The sequence below is a fragment of the Nelumbo nucifera genome, chromosome 2 (genome assembly GCF_055504915.1).
Source record: "Nelumbo nucifera cultivar China Antique chromosome 2, China Antique-T2T, whole genome shotgun sequence".
NCBI classification, from domain to species: Eukaryota; Viridiplantae; Streptophyta; class Magnoliopsida; order Proteales; family Nelumbonaceae; genus Nelumbo; species Nelumbo nucifera.
Genome location: NC_142650.1, coordinates 7,136,640 through 7,154,386, shown reverse-complemented (window position 1 = coordinate 7,154,386; position 17,747 = coordinate 7,136,640). Strand labels below are relative to the sequence as shown.

General features: G+C 35.3%; 2 protein-coding genes across 3 annotated transcripts; one reads left to right on the top strand and one right to left on the bottom strand.

Annotated features, from left to right (window-relative positions):
- The first annotated feature begins 220 nt into the window (after nucleotides 1-220).
- LOC104594782 (elongation factor 1-alpha) lies at nucleotides 221-8,988 on the top strand. Of its 2 annotated transcripts, XM_088897207.1 has the most exons (4): nucleotides 221-352; nucleotides 4,273-4,425; nucleotides 7,179-7,670; nucleotides 7,774-8,988. In XM_088897207.1, exons 3-4 carry the CDS (start codon nucleotides 7,209-7,211, stop codon nucleotides 8,659-8,661), a joined length of 1,350 nt encoding a protein of 449 aa, XP_088753333.1. In that variant the 5' UTR covers nucleotides 221-352; nucleotides 4,273-4,425; nucleotides 7,179-7,208; the 3' UTR covers nucleotides 8,662-8,988. The 2 variants fall into 2 exon arrangements, with proteins under 2 accessions (XP_088753333.1, XP_088753335.1); XM_088897209.1 differs by lacking the exon at nucleotides 221-352 and having other exon boundaries at nucleotides 4,287-4,425; nucleotides 7,203-7,670.
- An 809-nt stretch (nucleotides 8,989-9,797) lies between these two features.
- LOC104594784 (uncharacterized) lies at nucleotides 9,798-15,530 on the bottom strand. Its single transcript, XM_010255257.2, has 2 exons — nucleotides 15,332-15,530; nucleotides 9,798-10,543 (listed from the first exon to the last, which is right to left on the bottom strand). The coding sequence occupies exons 1-2, from the start codon at nucleotides 15,402-15,404 to the stop codon at nucleotides 9,900-9,902; spliced, it is 717 nt and encodes a 238-aa protein (XP_010253559.1). The 5' UTR covers nucleotides 15,405-15,530; the 3' UTR covers nucleotides 9,798-9,899.
- Between the last annotated feature and the right edge of the window lie 2,217 nt (nucleotides 15,531-17,747).

The window sequence follows — 17,747 nt, the reverse complement described above, 5'->3', positions numbered from 1 at the left end:
GCCACTAAACCATTCAACCCAAGCAACGTATTGCAAGTTTATAATTTTGAATTTTGTTAATTAAAAAAACAAAAATAAAGATTCCCACGTCCCCGACCCCAATTCATTCGTGAGCTAGAATTAGATCGAACCTCATTTTTGTTCTAATTCTAGCCCTTCCCAACTCTCAGCCCTCATACCTTGACAACTTGCGGCAGCCACGACCTATAGCGATTGACAGCGACAGCAGTGAGGCTTCATCTACTGCGGTTGTAGATGTTAAGCGGTTTCTGCTTTCTACATTACAGCGGCTATCGAAATTTGTAGCGGCAATCACCAGCGACCAAAGTAAAATCCACTGGCGGTGATTTTTGTGAGCCCAACACCGTTTTTTGTCATACCATTTGATTGTTTTCATGTTTTGCTTATGGAATCTGGTTTATGCTGTTTTTTTTTTTTACGATTTATGTTTCTCCTTTTGAATTTCTATTGATATTTTTTGTAAGCCCAAGATTTTGTTTTTCTTTTGAATTCGCATGCATTCATCTAAAATTTTTGGGATTCCATACTATTTTTACAGTGATTCTCTATTCCAGTACTCTTTGCCTTTTTTTCTTGCTTAATTAGTTATAGAGAGTCACATATTCACATTTGCTTAATTAATCTCACTTCTTTTTTTTTTTTCAATTCCTTGCTTTTTCGCTATGTCAAAGAATGATGATGTTTATGAATGATAAAATCCTTTTTTATTTTCAATTAATTAATCAAATGATGCTTATTTGCTTGAATTAATTGATTCTTGATTCTTGATTTTTGTATTATTATTAATTTTTGCTTCTTGATTCATGCATGAATTTATTGAAGTAAGATTACATTGCTTATTTGCCATGTCAAATAATGACGATGATGATATCAAGGAAATGAATAATGATAAAATCTCTCTTTTATTTTTCAACTAATTAATCAAATGATGTTTATTTGCTGAAATTAATTGCTTCTTGGTTATTATTTTTTTTTTGTATTTTATCCACATCCTAATTTATGTTTTTTTATCCGTATTTTCTGTATTTTGTATTTTCTTTTGTTTTTTTTTTTGTATTTTTCATGTGTTATGTACTTTATTATTTTTGTATTTAGATAGTTTTTTTCTGTATTTTATTTAATCTAATGCTATTTTTTATTTATAATCTTTTTATTTTTAATTGATTTATGACATCATGGGTTGAACGACTTGACCTGGACGGTTGAACTCCTGAACCGAAAAACAGACCCCTAACCGGTTCTGTTTCCAGGTTGGCTTTAAAATCCTTGGGGTGAACAATGAAGAGTTACCCTCTCTATTTTCTTTCTAGACATTTTTCTCTTTTATTCGGAGTTATAATACCCATTTCCCCCTTCTTTATCTTCTAGTCTCTATATTTCATTTGGTTTGCAATGATGAAAAAATGGGGTAAATTTGACTGTTTGGGGCCAATAACTTATGCGGTTGAGAGTGTTTTTGGCTTGGACACATTCACCCATTCAAAAACTATTGAGTCCGGATCTCCTACCAACAACAAAATATTCCAACTCCCTACCATCTGACACCGCACATTCATCATGACAGGTCCCGGTGTTAGAATTCTCTCTCTCTCTCGGCATGGTTCTTCTCTCTTCATTGTGTTTGATACTCCCCTCCGACCCTCATTTTTAAAGAATGGGTAACCCCTCTGGCAATGTTTGTTATGGATACTTAGAGGGGTGATAGCATGATCAACTTGTTGTTTTATTTATTATTCATTTATTTATTTATTTTTTATTCGTGTGGGGCTATACAACCCCCGGGGGGCATAGAAATTTCCCCCCTCCCTTGACCCCCAACCCTAATGGCGACGAAATTTGATTCCAAATATATACTCTGATGAATCAAAGATCCCAAGTCTCTACCAATGTACCAATTGGTCATTGTTTTATTTATTTATATTTGTTAACTCGCAGGTAGGGGTGAGCATTCGATTTATTCGGTTAAAAACCGAATCGAATAAATAAAAAATTTAAAAAATCAAACTAAAAAAATAAAAAATGAACTGAAATTGAAATAACCGAAACCAAAATTTTTGGTTTGGTTTTCAGTTAAAACCAAATTTTAATAATATATACTCTATTATATATATTATAACATATAATATATATTATATGTTATAAAATATATATTATGAAATCAAACTTAATATACTATATCTTATATGTTACATAATAAAAGTTTGGTTAATTTGAGTAACCAGAATTCTAATTCTAAAAATCAAAACTGAAAGCCGAATTAGTCAAAAACCAAATAAAGCGAACCGATTTTCTTAACCGAATAGTGCTCACCCCTACTAGCAGGGATCCATGCAATGTATGAGATTTGTCAAGAAAAAATGAAACAATGGAAATCTATAATTATTATAAGGAAGGAATGCAATGTTGTTTAAAATAATTAATTGTTTAGTGATGTGTTACAATAATAATTTTGTAATTTAGTAACTTTGTTTAATTACATTCATAATTTTTAACAATAATAATAAATTATTGCTAATTATTTAATAAAATTATTATTCCTTCCATATTATCCATTAATATCTATGTTTTATCTATTTTACATTATTAATTGTTAAATGTTATACCTTTTTGTAAATGTTACTTAAATATTAGTAAATAAAAAATTAGGTTGTAGGCATAGTTAAACTAATCTATATATGAATTTTGTAGTCATGATTAAGTTAATTTGGAATTGAGCTCAACGTTTAAGACTCCGGTTGGGCTTTAGTTGTTCCTTAGCCTCACTCTTTTTTTGGTAAACATCATCAACCTCACTCAACCCCTAAGTTGTACGCTTAAGAGCAATGTGACACTCATAATAAGCACAACGTATACATGCATCTTTTTTCCAAGGTTTTAACTGTGTTTCTATAAAAAAACTAATAATATTGAACCTGAAAGACCCATGGGGGATAGACTACCCCTATTGCGTAGCCTAATGAACCAAAAGCATAGAAGAAGCGAAGCTAGATCTTGATAGAGTATTACTATGATTTTTATAAATTAAATTTTTATTTAATTTTAATTCATTATAGAAAATATATAAATATTAAATCTATATATTAATATAAAACTTGTTATCTATCTATCTATCTATCTCTCTCTATATATATATTAATATTTTATTGTTTTTGGGGTTAGCTTGGGCCTTGCACATTAGGGCTATATTCCAATAACTGATTTGACTCAAAATCCAAATATGTTGCATTTGAATGTTAGACTTGCATCCAATTAATAATGGGAGCATATGTGAATTTAATCCCATCCGATCCAACTAAATTCCGAGTCCAATAAAAAAGATTATTTCATGTATATATAGTATAATTATATAAAATTTATAATTGATAAATTTAATATTTTATATTTATTTACATTTATTTTACATATATATATATATATATTATAATAATGAGTTTGTCAATAATGCAACATCATTCATGGACAAATTGGGAATTTTAAAATCTTTGAAGCATGACATCATCAAATTTCGTTATTTTTTTAATGGATGGGTGTAATTATTACCCGAGATCTGCTCCTCATACATGGGCGCCTCACAGGCACATCCACCGTGCATTGGGAACATCTCTCGTAAATAATAACTTATAAATATGGTAGATGTTCCCAATGCATGGTAGGATATGCATGTGAGATCGATGTGAGGCACCCTGTGTGAGGAGCCAATCCGGTCTCCGTGGGGAATGAGATCCGCTCCTCACACATGGGCCCATCCACCGTGCATTGGGAACATCTCCCATGAATAATAACTTATAAGACGAGAGATGTTCCCAATGCATGGTAGGATGTGTATGTGAGATCAGGTGTTAAGCGCCTTGTGTGAGGAGTAGATCCGGTCTCAATGGAGAACGAGATTTATTCCTCACACATAGGTGCCTCACAGGCACATCCACCGTGCATTGGGAACATCTCCGACAAATAATAATTTATAAGTACGAGAGATGTTCCCAATACATAGTAGAATGTGTATGTGAGGCGCCCTAGGTGAAGAGCATATCGGGTCTCCAAAAGTGGAGGGAGGATTTTGTAACCGTTAAAAGTTCAAGGGAAGCGAATCAACTGTCAGAATTGACAGGGGAGGTTAAAGTAACTTATCCTAGATTATACGGTCAAAGTTGGATCAAGACAATTGAGACTTGAGATTTTGCTTTATAATACAAGACATTTCGAGATCGACGGTGAAAATGATACTTAATTTGGAACCATTGGATCAAATAGATCAAACGGCTTGTGAAGAAACCCTAGTCGCCAGTGAGGGTTAGAGGGCTTTTAAAGACGAGGAGGGGCTATGTGTTAAGCCTCTAATTTGCTCAACTCTCTCCCGAAAGCCTTTGGCGACGCGATCTCGGGAGAGTTCCTCCGCTTTTGAAGGTTAGATACTTAGATCTTTGTTTCTCATCTTGTCTAAATAATTCTTTCAGTCGATGTTTATAGGATTGTTATGCAAATTCATGTGGATTTTTGCATCATCTCTTGCATCCATATCATTTTAGAGTATTTTGATTCGAATCTGAAAGTATTTGCGTATAGGGATTCATATTTTAGCCGGTTGTTTTATATATTTCGTGCACGACTTGTTGGTTTAGTTTCTAATCGGAACACTGGATATTATGCTATTGGATTTGCATGGTTTGTGAGATGTGTCTGTGAATATGTCTTCTGAGTTTCATTTTGCATTAGATCTTCTGTTTCCTTATCGATCTTTTCGCATGTTAAAATTTTATCGCCACAAAATATATATTTGGACTTCTGTTTGCTACGAGATCTGTTTTTGGTTTATTTACCGTTTAAATGTTAAAGTTTTCACGAGATATGTCTACAAGCTTTCTTATCTCCTTGGCATCCGGAATCACATCCGGCTGCTTTTATGTTATCTGTAAAAATTTATATTTTATATGGAAAATAACTTCATACAGTGTTGATAATCTTGTTGGTATGATCTTATGATTTGTTGGCTTGATGTGTTTCGATTTTAGATGTAAATGGGTCATGCCTTCGATTTTTCTTGTATAACATAGTATACGTTTTTGATGGGCTAAGCATGTTAGCGTTGATGGTTTTGATATTTCCTGTGAAGTTAAAGATAAACAATAGATATTTTATATAATAATTAATAATTATTTATATTTTATATGCTATTTTTAATAATTTTTTACAATAAAAAATAACAATAATTAATTTTAGATAGGTTTGTTTATCAAGCTTAGGATGCCAATTTTCTTTTGGGGATTTGGCCCTAATGGGGATAGGGATGATTTCTTCCGGGGATGGAGGTGGGAAAATTTTCATCCTGGGGATTGTGTGGGAACCGGAGATCACTCCCTTTCCCACATGGACCCTGATCCCTGACCCATGGGTATATGCTAATATTTAAAAAAATATGGTTTAATGTGTTTGAACCATTTCTAATAAGATTGTAAAATTTAATTATAAAAGCAAAAACATAATGGCTGACATTATAAGAATTGCGTGGAGTGGGGATTCCTGTAGGGGCAGGGATGGGGAGAGGCTATTTGTCCCTACCCTGCCCTGCCCCATTGCCATTTTTAATCAAATTAATGCAACTAACCAACCTGATTTCTAGTATTTCTAGTCAGCTTTGGTTCAATAATTTTCCAACCTTTGGGTTGAATCATTTTTGCTGTGGTCATTTGTAAATTAACTAAAATTGACTGATCTGATCTCACCATGGATATATATTAATATTTTATATTTTAAATATATTTTTTAATACGGGAAAGTGGCAAAATAACAATACATTTTAGGTTAAAATATTTTATATCATAAATTTAATTTTTAATAATGTCATTGTAATTTTTTTAAATTTAAACTTAATTTTTAATTTTAAATCTTTTGAATTGATTGGCCAAAACGAAAATTGACCCAAACCGATATAACTTGACTAATCAATTCTCTAACCTGAGATTGATTTGGTTGGCCAAATAACCTACATCTTAACCAAACCAACCCGGGAACAATAGTTTAATGTCCAATAATTATAAAAATTTATAACAGAAATACATAATAAATTAATTTTAAAAGGCTAAATAACAGAGTTTAAATTCCAATAACTATTGTAAATATATTTATTACAAAAAACAATAATTAATTACTAAAATACAATAAATATTAATTTCAGTATATATAAATATAAATATAGGTTAAGTTTTAAAATTATTATTAATAAACATTAATTTTTTTGAAAGTTATTTTGTAGAAATATTAATTTGTATAAATGAAATTAATTATTTACAATATTATTTTTTTATTGAAAAATATCATTATTTAAATTTTAAAATATTAATTACTTGTTTAATGTAATAATCCATAAAATTATAGTACTATTAATACATAATTTTGTTTTTTTAACTATTTAAAATATTTAGTTATTTAACTAAATATTTAAAATGTTAATCTATTTATTATCATTGAAAGTTATTCAGTAACTATTTAAAATATATTATTAATTGATTTAAGATATTAATTATTGAAATATTTAAATAACATTTCATTTTTAATGTTAGATTTTTATTATTTGAAAAACATTTAGATTGAATAATCCAGAAAATCATAATTTATATTGTTTGTATATTATTTTTTATGGAGTTTTGTAAAAATATATATTTGTTAATAATATGAATATTATTAAATTGATTATAATTATTTTTATCTTTTAATAAGTATAGTAAAGTTATTATATAATTTTGTTAGTTTATTTAAATAATTCTTAAATTTATTAATTTAAACTTTCTATATATAGATGCAGATAAAAAGTGGGGGAAGCGATAAATAAGAATTAGGGATAATTTAGGAGAGAAATTGTCTACTAAATTAGAGATAACATAGGAGAAAGTTATGGATAGTGGGGGAAGTTGTTTAGTAGAAGTTTTAGTATATTAGATTATTTAGGTTATTGGAACTTGTGGTAAAGAGAGTGAGTGATTTTAGGAAGATTTTTTTTTTGGAGGAAGTATAGTTTCTAATTTGTAGTTTCAAAAATTACATGGATTAAAAAAATTAAAAACATCAAAAAAGGAGAATTTCTAGATATTCTTATATACATTTAGATACATTTGTATGAATTTGTTTTTGTATTCATTTTCGTTTTTGTTTCGAGTTTACAGATTTTTACTATTTTTCTTTAAAAGTTTACAATGGGAAAGGAGAAGGTTCACATCAACATTGTGGTTATTGGCCACGTCGACTCTGGTAAGTCGACCACCACTGGTCATCTCATCTACAAGCTTGGAGGAATTGACAAGCGTGTTATCGAGAGATTTGAGAAGGAAGCTGCTGAGATGAACAAGAGGTCATTCAAGTATGCCTGGGTGCTTGACAAGCTCAAGGCTGAGCGTGAGCGTGGTATCACCATTGACATTGCCTTGTGGAAGTTTGAGACCACGAAGTACTACTGCACAGTCATCGATGCTCCTGGGCATCGTGACTTTATTAAGAACATGATTACTGGAACTTCCCAGGCCGACTGTGCCGTCCTCATCATTGATTCTACAACTGGTGGTTTTGAAGCTGGTATCTCCAAGGATGGCCAGACTCGTGAGCATGCTCTCCTCGCCTTCACCCTTGGTGTCAAGCAAATGATCTGCTGCTGCAACAAGGTAAATGAATGAAAATTATGCTAGTCTTTTATAATTCAGTTCTTTTTTCGTTAACTTGTGCATTTGTGATTTGATTATTGATTCCATCTTTTATGATGTGTAGATGGATGCCACCACCCCAAAGTACTCCAAGGCTAGGTACGATGAAATTGTGAAGGAAGTGTCTTCCTACTTGAAGAAGGTGGGATACAACCCTGATAAAATCCCCTTCGTTCCCATCTCTGGGTTTGAGGGTGATAACATGATTGAGAGGTCCACCAACCTCGACTGGTACAAGGGCCCAACCCTCCTCGATGCCCTTGACCAGATCCAGGAACCCAAGAGACCCTCGGACAAGCCCCTCCGTCTCCCACTTCAGGATGTCTACAAGATTGGTGGTATTGGTACTGTCCCAGTGGGACGTGTGGAGACTGGTATCCTCAAGGCTGGAATGGTTGTCACCTTTGGCCCCTCTGGATTGACCACTGAAGTTAAGTCTGTTGAGATGCACCACGAGACTCTCCAGGAGGCCCTTCCCGGAGACAACGTTGGGTTCAACGTGAAGAACGTCGCAGTGAAGGATCTGAAGCGTGGTTTCGTGGCTTCCAACTCCAAGGACGATCCTGCCAAGGAAGCTGCCAGCTTCACATCCCAGGTCATCATCATGAACCACCCAGGCCAGATCGGAAATGGTTACGCCCCTGTGCTCGATTGCCACACTTCCCACATCGCCGTGAAGTTTGCTGAGCTCCTGACCAAGATTGACAGGCGATCTGGTAAGGAACTCGAGAAGGAGCCCAAGTTCTTGAAGAACGGTGATGCTGGATTTGTTAAGATGATTCCCACAAAGCCGATGGTGGTGGAGACCTTCTCTGAGTACCCCCCTCTTGGTCGTTTTGCCGTGAGGGACATGCGTCAGACCGTTGCTGTCGGAGTCATCAAGGCCGTGGACAAGAAGGACGCATCTGGTGCTAAGGTCACCAAGTCTGCTGCCAAGAAGGGAGCTAAGTGAAATGTGTGATTCGCATTGGGTCTGTTGTTTACTATGCCCTATCTCAAATCTTCATACTTGTTAGTAGTGTCGGTAATGGATGTTTCGTTAGTCGTATTAGTGGTAATAATTTTGTCATTTCTTCTTTGCAAGTCCCAAAATTTAGGTGCTTAAGAAGTAGTGGCAGGAGGGTATCTTCACATGCATTTGATGAGTGTCGACCGTCTGCTCCTTTTTGTTTTTTACATTTGAGACACATTTCCAATTTTCTCCGCAGCTCTGGAGTTTTTAGGGTGAAATCCAGAGTAGCCGACATTTTCTTTTCTAATATATTTTCACTATTTATCATCTTGGTTTCTTGCAATATATGTCTGAATGATTCCATTTCCAATTTGTCATATTCTCTTTTCTTTGTTATTTATAATTTATCTTATACTCATCCAATTTTTGTTCGATTTTATGGCAATTGTTACCCTTTGGTATCGAGTTCGAGTATCGACGAATTTAATGCCCATGCTGCCTCATGGAATGGAATTGGACCTTTATTTTATAATGGTTATTGTGATGCTTGTCGGTTAATCGTTCCGGTGGCGACTCGTAATAATGGAAACCACCCTGTTGCAAGGGTAGTTGAAAGGGGGGGGGGAGTGAAATTGTGTTGTCATCTCTCGAATGTCATTACAAAAATTTCCATACAAGGCATTCCTGACCAATGCAGAACAGGAGCTTTCGATTTTTAGGCTCCACCCATTTCTTCCAGAATTTGCTATATAAGGCAATCCTTAGTGCAATAAATATTAATGGCAGGTAGCGGATTTCATCTGCGTAAACATTCATGAAGCTCGTTCTCAGCACTAAATTGTCAGGACTCGGTTTTGATTAACCTGATATCTGGAGAATCCCGGCCCTGGATTTTTTTCTTTTTTAATGAAATCAACATTTCGCTCGGAAACCATGCTAGATGGTAGATGCAGGCCAGGAATCTTACCTGGTCCATTTTTCATGCCGATCAACAGAAATATGAAAAGCAGGCCCCAGGTGTCGAAAGTGTTGGTTGTATTCGCAAGATATTGTTTAGATTTCTTTGGTGATGGGTAAAGCTCCTTGATAATTGTTTGGTATTGTTTTTCACATTTGTGACATAAAATGACGAAATATAAACACGACAAGGCACCAATGGTCCACTATAATCCTAAATAAGCTCAGATAAAATATAATGTCAACAAACTGCTTTAGCAAAATTAACAAAAAATGACCTCTCATAAATTCTTAAATGCAGATTCATAAGTTGTTTTCTTGGGCGTCAACTTAGCCAAGAGAGCCTTGTTATGACAGTGCTCAGTATCAACAAAGTAAAAATTTCCGTTTGCTTTGAACGTCACAAAAGGCCTGTTGGTTTCTGGTGGCCTAACATCAGCAAACCTGATTGTTCTTGGTATATATGTAGCCAACCAAGACATCATCTCAACCTCAAAACTGTCGGAACCAGGTTGCCATCTGAGTTTGTGAATGTAAGGGCTTACAAACCAGTGAAGCGCTGCTGTGGTGGAAGCACCTAGAAATATGACAGAAGACGCAACAGCACCCTTGAGAATTACATTCATGTCAGGTGCAGTCATGAATGTTATGACAGGTCCTAGTGACACAGATAAACAGCAGGTGGAAAGAGAGAGAAGCTTCACTTTTTTTATGGTAGACGAGATTGGGCCATAATAAACAATCCCAGTGTCCTTGCCATCTCCTGCTTCTCTACCTTTATGTGGTCCAATGCTGATCTTACTGTCATTCTCCACTGCAGCAGCTCGAGAAGCCCACCTCCTCGGTACAATATGGTGCATCCCAGATCTGAAATCTTGTTTGATAATCGTATGCTGCCATGTTCCAAATCTACAAGCATAGTAGCCTGATGGAGAGGAAGGAAAAATAAGTAGGAGGTATAATGTTTGAGAGAGGACTTTTAAGCACGCCAAGCTTTCAAATGACATTTTGTTTGAGCGGGAACCAAACCTCATACGTCATGGTTGCAGGGTATGATGTATCCTGCCAAACTAAATGACAACAATTCAAACATAAAACAAACTCCAATACAATCATTAATGACGTCTGAACCTCACTAAATGAAAAAGTTGAAACAAGCAATCAAATGTGAAAACCATTTCCTCATTCAGTGGTGCACTCTCAAATAACCTCATAGCCACAGATAGCCAATAACCTCATAGCCACAGATAGCATGCAGACTCATGAGAATGCCAATAACATGCAATTCTTAACTAATACATATAACTACTGAAATTTAGGGGAAGCAAAACCAAACATAACCCTTCCTTACACCATCCTGGCTAGAGCATCAACTACAGAATTGGATGACTGCACCCAGAACAAGATTTTTTGGATGCCATTGCTCTGACTTATCTAATATAACCAAGGGACCAAAAGCCATTAACCTGTCATGCAACTAGTGATAATATGCATATTCCCTTTTGCCTTCATATTTTAACCCAGAGGTTCTTCACGTCATCCAGGCAGCACCTACTCACCCGTATACAAAATTAAGTGAAAAAAAATCAGAAAAACAATATCATTATCTCCCAATCCCATTCTTGACAGTCGTAGATTCCCAAAAGTGCAAATATGAAAGTTGGGCCTGTCCCAGTATTTTAAAAGCGCAAGGCACAAAAATAGTGCAAAGGGCATTTTGTGCCTGAGGCACAAGGCAGGACACATAAATAAAACAAAAAACAAAAAATTGTAAAAATTTCAAAATAAATTAAGAGAATATTAAAATCAGTATTAGATAAAAAATGCAAATTTTAGTTTTAAACTAAATGTTTTAGAAAGCTTATTAGTTCAAATTAACATGCATAAACATAACATATAAAACATATTCAAAGTCAAAATGGAAGAATAAAACCAAGGATAGCATATAAAACATATAAGCATGTCAAACTTTCAAATTCTTTATTTCTTTCCCAATTGCATTATTTCAAATAGCTAATGTGATCTTAAACATTTTTCATTCTTAATTCTACAAATTGCCTTAGTACCAATCTCCTTGAAGCAAGCCCAAACAAGTTCACATTAGGGTCTTAAATTCTTAATTCCTACAAAAAATGGTTATATAATTTTAATTATCTTTTAAAAATATTTGTTTATTATGAAGAATGAACGAGCAAGAATAGCAAATAGGGGGTTTTCAGAGCTTTGGTCATAGATCTGGCCCAGCCACCATGCTTCAAAAAGCAGAAAAAAAAAAAACAAAATTCAACAAAGGTGCATGCCTGAGTTAAGGGGCAAGATGCACACCTAGGCACACTAAGCGCACACCTTTTCAAAGCTTGGTGTGCTTAAATGTGGTTAAAATATATGAGACATACAGTTACTAGGATTAGGTTGTTGCTACGTGTTAACTTCTAGTCCAGCCAAGTCACGCCATAGCCATACAATATTCAATTTAAAGGACTCTAAGTTCTAAAATCACAAGAAACTAGATATTCTAAACTATATAGCTAGGCACTTCAGCTGCTAAATTACCACACCAAAGTACAGTATAAATTGCATAAAATACACTGCATAACAAATGCCAGGCCGGGCATGACCGGGCCTTTACATGCCTGGCCCAGGCATTAACCTTCTTAATATCCTAAACAATGTAGTGCTATCCCCTTCTAATAAGGATGGGTGGGTGTGGGCCCCAAACTCCAGTGATATTTTCACTTGTTCTTTTAAACACTTCGCCAAGTTTTTCCTTCCCTACTACTTTTCCTATCAAGGCTGTTTGGGCTGGGCCATCCCCCACAGAAGTAAACGTTTTCTGCCTGGGAGCCAGATATTCAAATCATTAATACATGTGAAAGCACAAATCACCTTGATTGGGTTGATAGAAACAAAAATAGCAGAAATGGGCCATGCTTTGATGAACTTAAAGGGGTTACAATAAATGATTAATTGAGATAATGGCGTGGTAAGTGGTCTCAAACATAAAGAATGTAGGTTTTGTGGCACTACATTAGAAATGCTATTTTATGGTGCATTTGGGGTGAGAAGAATACAAGAATATCTGGGGAGAGAATACATAACTTACAAACCTTGATTGAGCTGATAAAATAGCATATTGAGCCCTGGTTAGTGCTGACTTTAAAGGGGTCACAATAAATGAATTTGAGAGGATGGCCAATTATGGTAGAAGTCTTCTCTAGAAGGCAACACCAGAAAATTGAGAATTATAATTGTCCAGAATCCAGATGACTAAAATTAAATTTTGATGGTCAGCTTGATACCGTTTTGTGTTGTATCTGCTGTCCTTTTGGGTAGCAAGACTCTTTTTTAATAAAAGAAATTCATCCTGTCCATACACATGCACAAGTTCTTTTTCTTGAAGAGTAATAAAAGAAATTTTATTAAAAGAAATAAAGATACAAAGCAGCTAAAAACCAACAAAAACAAACTGGAAACTACTACAAATCTGAAAAACAAATACATTCCACTAGATCTCCCCCAAATCTCGACTGCTACTCTGTTCAAACACTGGGGTCACCAGATCCAATCCGAGACGAGATGCACAAGTTTGAACTGGTGCTGTCTCATTGAAGGGATGCATTACAAGTTACAACAAACATGACTATGAGCAGATTGGTACCCTATGAGGTAAATACCAAAAAATTCACTATAGATGAATCCGTTTCATTATTGACCTAACAATAACATATCTTCTTTTAAATCACCCAGTTGGATTATTTAAGCTTACCTTTGTTAGGGTTGTAATAATTACTTGGGCATGAAGCAGCCGCTGACTATGAAGCTACCAGAGGAGATGTCAGATTTTTAAGTTGGAAATTATGGACTGTTGCCTGACTAAGACAAAGTTACCAATAGGGAGCAAACCAGAACCACAAACACAATGTAGAGCTTAACCATATATCCACAAGTTCGAAACTATGTACTCTCATAGTCTCATTGCAGGGGATGTCAAACAACCAGTTTAACTATGAGTATGAGTAGATAGGTAAATAATAAAAAATCACAATAGATGAATCAATTTTATCTTCAACCGAATAGTATCATATCATTAATTTGAATCAACCAGCTAGACTATTTAAGTATATTTAAGTGTGTGTGTGGGATGGGGTAGGTATGAGAGATGAAAGCGAGAGAAAAAAAATCCTTTGGGGTTTCTAAAGAAAACTTACCAAAAACATAGTTTAAATGTATGCGGCAGTGAAATTTTTTCTCATTTATAATGCACATTTATATTTTATTACATTATATATAAAGTATACTATATTGTGAATTGGGCCTGAAGTGTTGGGCCCAGGCCTAAGCCCACAATTTCCAGGCCAGCTTTCTGTGCTAGGATCAAAATGATCACCCCTAGCTGGGAAGTGAACATGAAGGTAAGAGCGACCCTCTCCACCCATTGAAAGCGTCCATTGCTTCCTTATCCCCTTTATTTCTTCACTTCATCAGGTATGATGCCCTCTTTTGGCAATAAAACCAGATTCTAGTTATTTCTTCACTTCAAAGATAGATTTCCTTCTCTGTGCTCCCTCTCTTCTTGGCCCGAGTGTCTTATTGTTGATTGCATTTCTTTCTCATCTTTGGGTTTGTCTGGGGACTTGGGTTTGAGAGATGAGGTGTTAGAGAGAGTGAACTACTGGAGGTAGCGGTTCTCCTTGATCCTCCAGAGAGTATTTTCTTGGACTCACTCAAGCCTGATGCGAGAGTTTGGACCTTTTGTTATTCTGGTTCTTTTACTTGTGTGCCCTTTTTTTCCGGGCTGTCTGCTGAACCCACTATTAGACCTAGTTTCCTTGTGAAAGCCATCTGGAGAGGTCCGGCACCACTGTTTAGAGTTTTCTGTTAGGAGGTTTATCATGATAAAATCAATGCTATTGAGAATTTGTAAACGGAAGGCCTCCTTGCTCCTTGGTGTTTAACTCATGTTTGTTATACGTGTAAAACTAAAATTCTTTTCATCTACTAATCTCCTCCAGCTTTGTATCTGCTATTTGGGAGAAGTTTTTTTCATTGTTTGGATGCAAGTTGTCACCTCCCAGTGATCTAAAATAGTTGTTTGATGCCTCGTTCTTCTCCCCTTGAAGGAAGAGAGACAAAATCCTATGCAGGTGCCTTAGAGCAACGACACTGTGTATTTGGGAAGAAAGAAATGCTCGTATTGCTAAGATTCACATAACAAATTTCTTAGTCAACGAACAAAAGTATAGCTAAAAAATAAGAATAATGATATAAATAATCTCCAGTAAAAAAAGTACAGATAATATCTACGAAGAAAATGCTTCCTACTTTAACAAATTTTATGATTCGTACTTGAAGTTCAGGACTAAATATCCATAGCATCTAAGCGAGAAATTGACAACTGATATTAGTTAATCTGGACGCCAGAAAGAAAAAAGGGGGAAAATGATAAAAATAATAGAAAGCCATCGACAAAACCTACTCCGAATCACTTTCGGATCCCATTTATAGTTTTGATCTTACGAATATAATTAACTACAAATTTAGTAAGCCTGTTGACAGTTCTGATCGATCTCTTTAACATATTCTAAGAATTAAACCTTTAAGGAGTTAAAATTCTACACTGCAGTTGACAGTTTCAGTGAGAAGTACGAACTCCAAACTAGAAATCTTATGGATACCGTGAATAAGAAATAAACAAGGGGATAAGAAAAATAACCTGCTTGAAAGTTTTTCGACGTAAGCTGTTTGGTTTGGGAACGTAGCAGGTGAAAGGCTGCAGATTTCGCCATCACCGGACATAGAAAAAAACAGATTCAGGCAAGGAGACTGCGATGACAAATGAGGAGGGTTAAACCCTTAACCCTTGGTAGAGCGTTCGCTTAGCATGCGAGAGGTACCGAAATCGATACTCTGCATCTCTATTATATATAGTCCCTAAATTTTGTGTTAGTCCCTAAATTTTAAAATGGGACAATTCAGTATTTGAATTTTTAAAATGTGTCAATCCAGTACTTGTATTTAATCAGTTCATTAACTAATTGTTAAGTGGCCCTTACAGTGTCATCTAATTTATAAAAAAATGAATAATCTCAAATCCTTGATTTTTCTATTCAATAAAATAGATTGGTGTGAGGTGTGATATGTGATATGTGTGGAATAGATCCAGCTTCATAGGTCTTTAGTTGATGTTGATACCCATAAACCTTAGGTTTGAAAATCATCACAATGAAGGGTCAATTAACCCAAGTCAAACCTGAAGACACAAATTTAGGGCTCGAAACTGGTTGAACCAAGGTTAAGTCCGAGTTTACCAACTCATACCTAATTAGAGTTTAATAAAATAAGACTATACAACTCAGATATAATCCGAGTTTAATCGAATACAACTCAGGTTGGATTCAGGTTTAGATTGGGTTGGGACGGGTTATGTGGGTTGGATGGATTTAAAAGATTTTATAGACTAAATTTTGGGCAAATTTCTTGAATTATCCTTATAATTTAGCTATTTGACTTACTCTACTTTTATTGTTTATATATTGTGTTAAAGTAGTCTTAATTTTTGACAATTACTTTACTGAAAAAACGAAATATCAAATTTACCCTCTATTATTTCTCAAATTTTCAAAATAAAATGCAACTGATAAAAATATTTAGATGAAATGTTGTGGGGATTTTGGTACTGATCACCTCTTGTCCAGGCTGAAGAAAAGGTAGGATTATGTCAAAGTAAAACTCAAAAGTTCTGCTATGCTCAATCCGTCGTTGTAACTAACTACCAAATGCTCTCAATCCGCAGGAATATTTTATCGTAACTTGTTCCCCTCACCAAAGACCACTCTCAACCCTCTCCTCTACAATGTAGTTGCAACTGACCGTTGCATTTTTTTTTATTTTATAAAGGGATTGTGAATAAAGTGACGAGCAAATTTAGAATTAAACCTGAACTCTGACTGTGTTCTACGCAGTGACGGCAGTAATGATAGCGGAGCAATACACTCCAAGCACCCTACATGCCTTAAAATCATCTTGAATTCCAACACCAATTCAAGTCTTCCAGAGTCGGAGCCGGCGATGGAGGATGAATCTATTAATATTTTTGTTGGGAAAAGCAAATCCATGTAACTATTATGCCACTCGTTGTCTTTGATGAACTTGTGTTAATTAATCCAGATAATGTGAATTGTGCAGACTGCAGACCATCAGGTTTTTGCTGGCTAATACCAGAATAGAAGTAAACGCTTTGAATGCCAACATCTGCAGGGCCTTGGATGTTTTAGCAAAAGGCTTGGGAGATGCAAAAGACACCGTAATCTAGTAGATACTCGAAGGCGCCGGGGCTCTATCTCTCTGAGAACCAACAACAGAAATATTACCTTAGGCGGAAAAGGCGATGAGATTTCAACAGCTGAAATTTCAGAACCGTATTCTACCAGATACTCAAAGGCGCCGGGGCTCTGAGAGCCAACAGCAGGAATTTTACCACTGGTTTATGTCATCAAATTCAGCACCACGCCACAGATTCATACTAACATCCCATGTTTTATTTTTCGAAAGCTGAAATTTTCATTAAAAATTTCCCTTTTCCTTTTGTTCTTTTGTTTTCTTGTACGCCATTACAATTTAAAAGAAAAAACTCATAGATATAAACAAAGTTTAATCTGAACTTTGAGTTGCAGATTGCAGTTACAAAATGAAATCTTCTTACTCTGAATCTCAGATGAAGCTGACTCTACAAGATAACATCCATACCCTCTATCACTATCTACTTAAACCACAACAAGAAATTTGCATAGACCTGGCCATTCTTTAATGGGCATTTTTTCTACAACGGGCGCTATTCTTCACTGCATGGAGATGGAGATGGAGGTCATCTACGAGACGGAGATAGATATAGAGATGAAATTGGAGATGGAATGAGAAATGGAGTTGGAGATGGAGTCAAAGACGGAGAATGAGAGATTGAGTTGGAGTGTGATGAGGGGCGATTTGGCCTTCTAATGATATGAGGACACGTGTGGCGCCACGACACAATCAGGTGATGTCTTAACATCACGCAAGCAAGTCACGAAAGCACCCTTAACAACCTGAACCAGCTTGACGACCTTGGCACCATCTCGACAGCCGAACTAAGA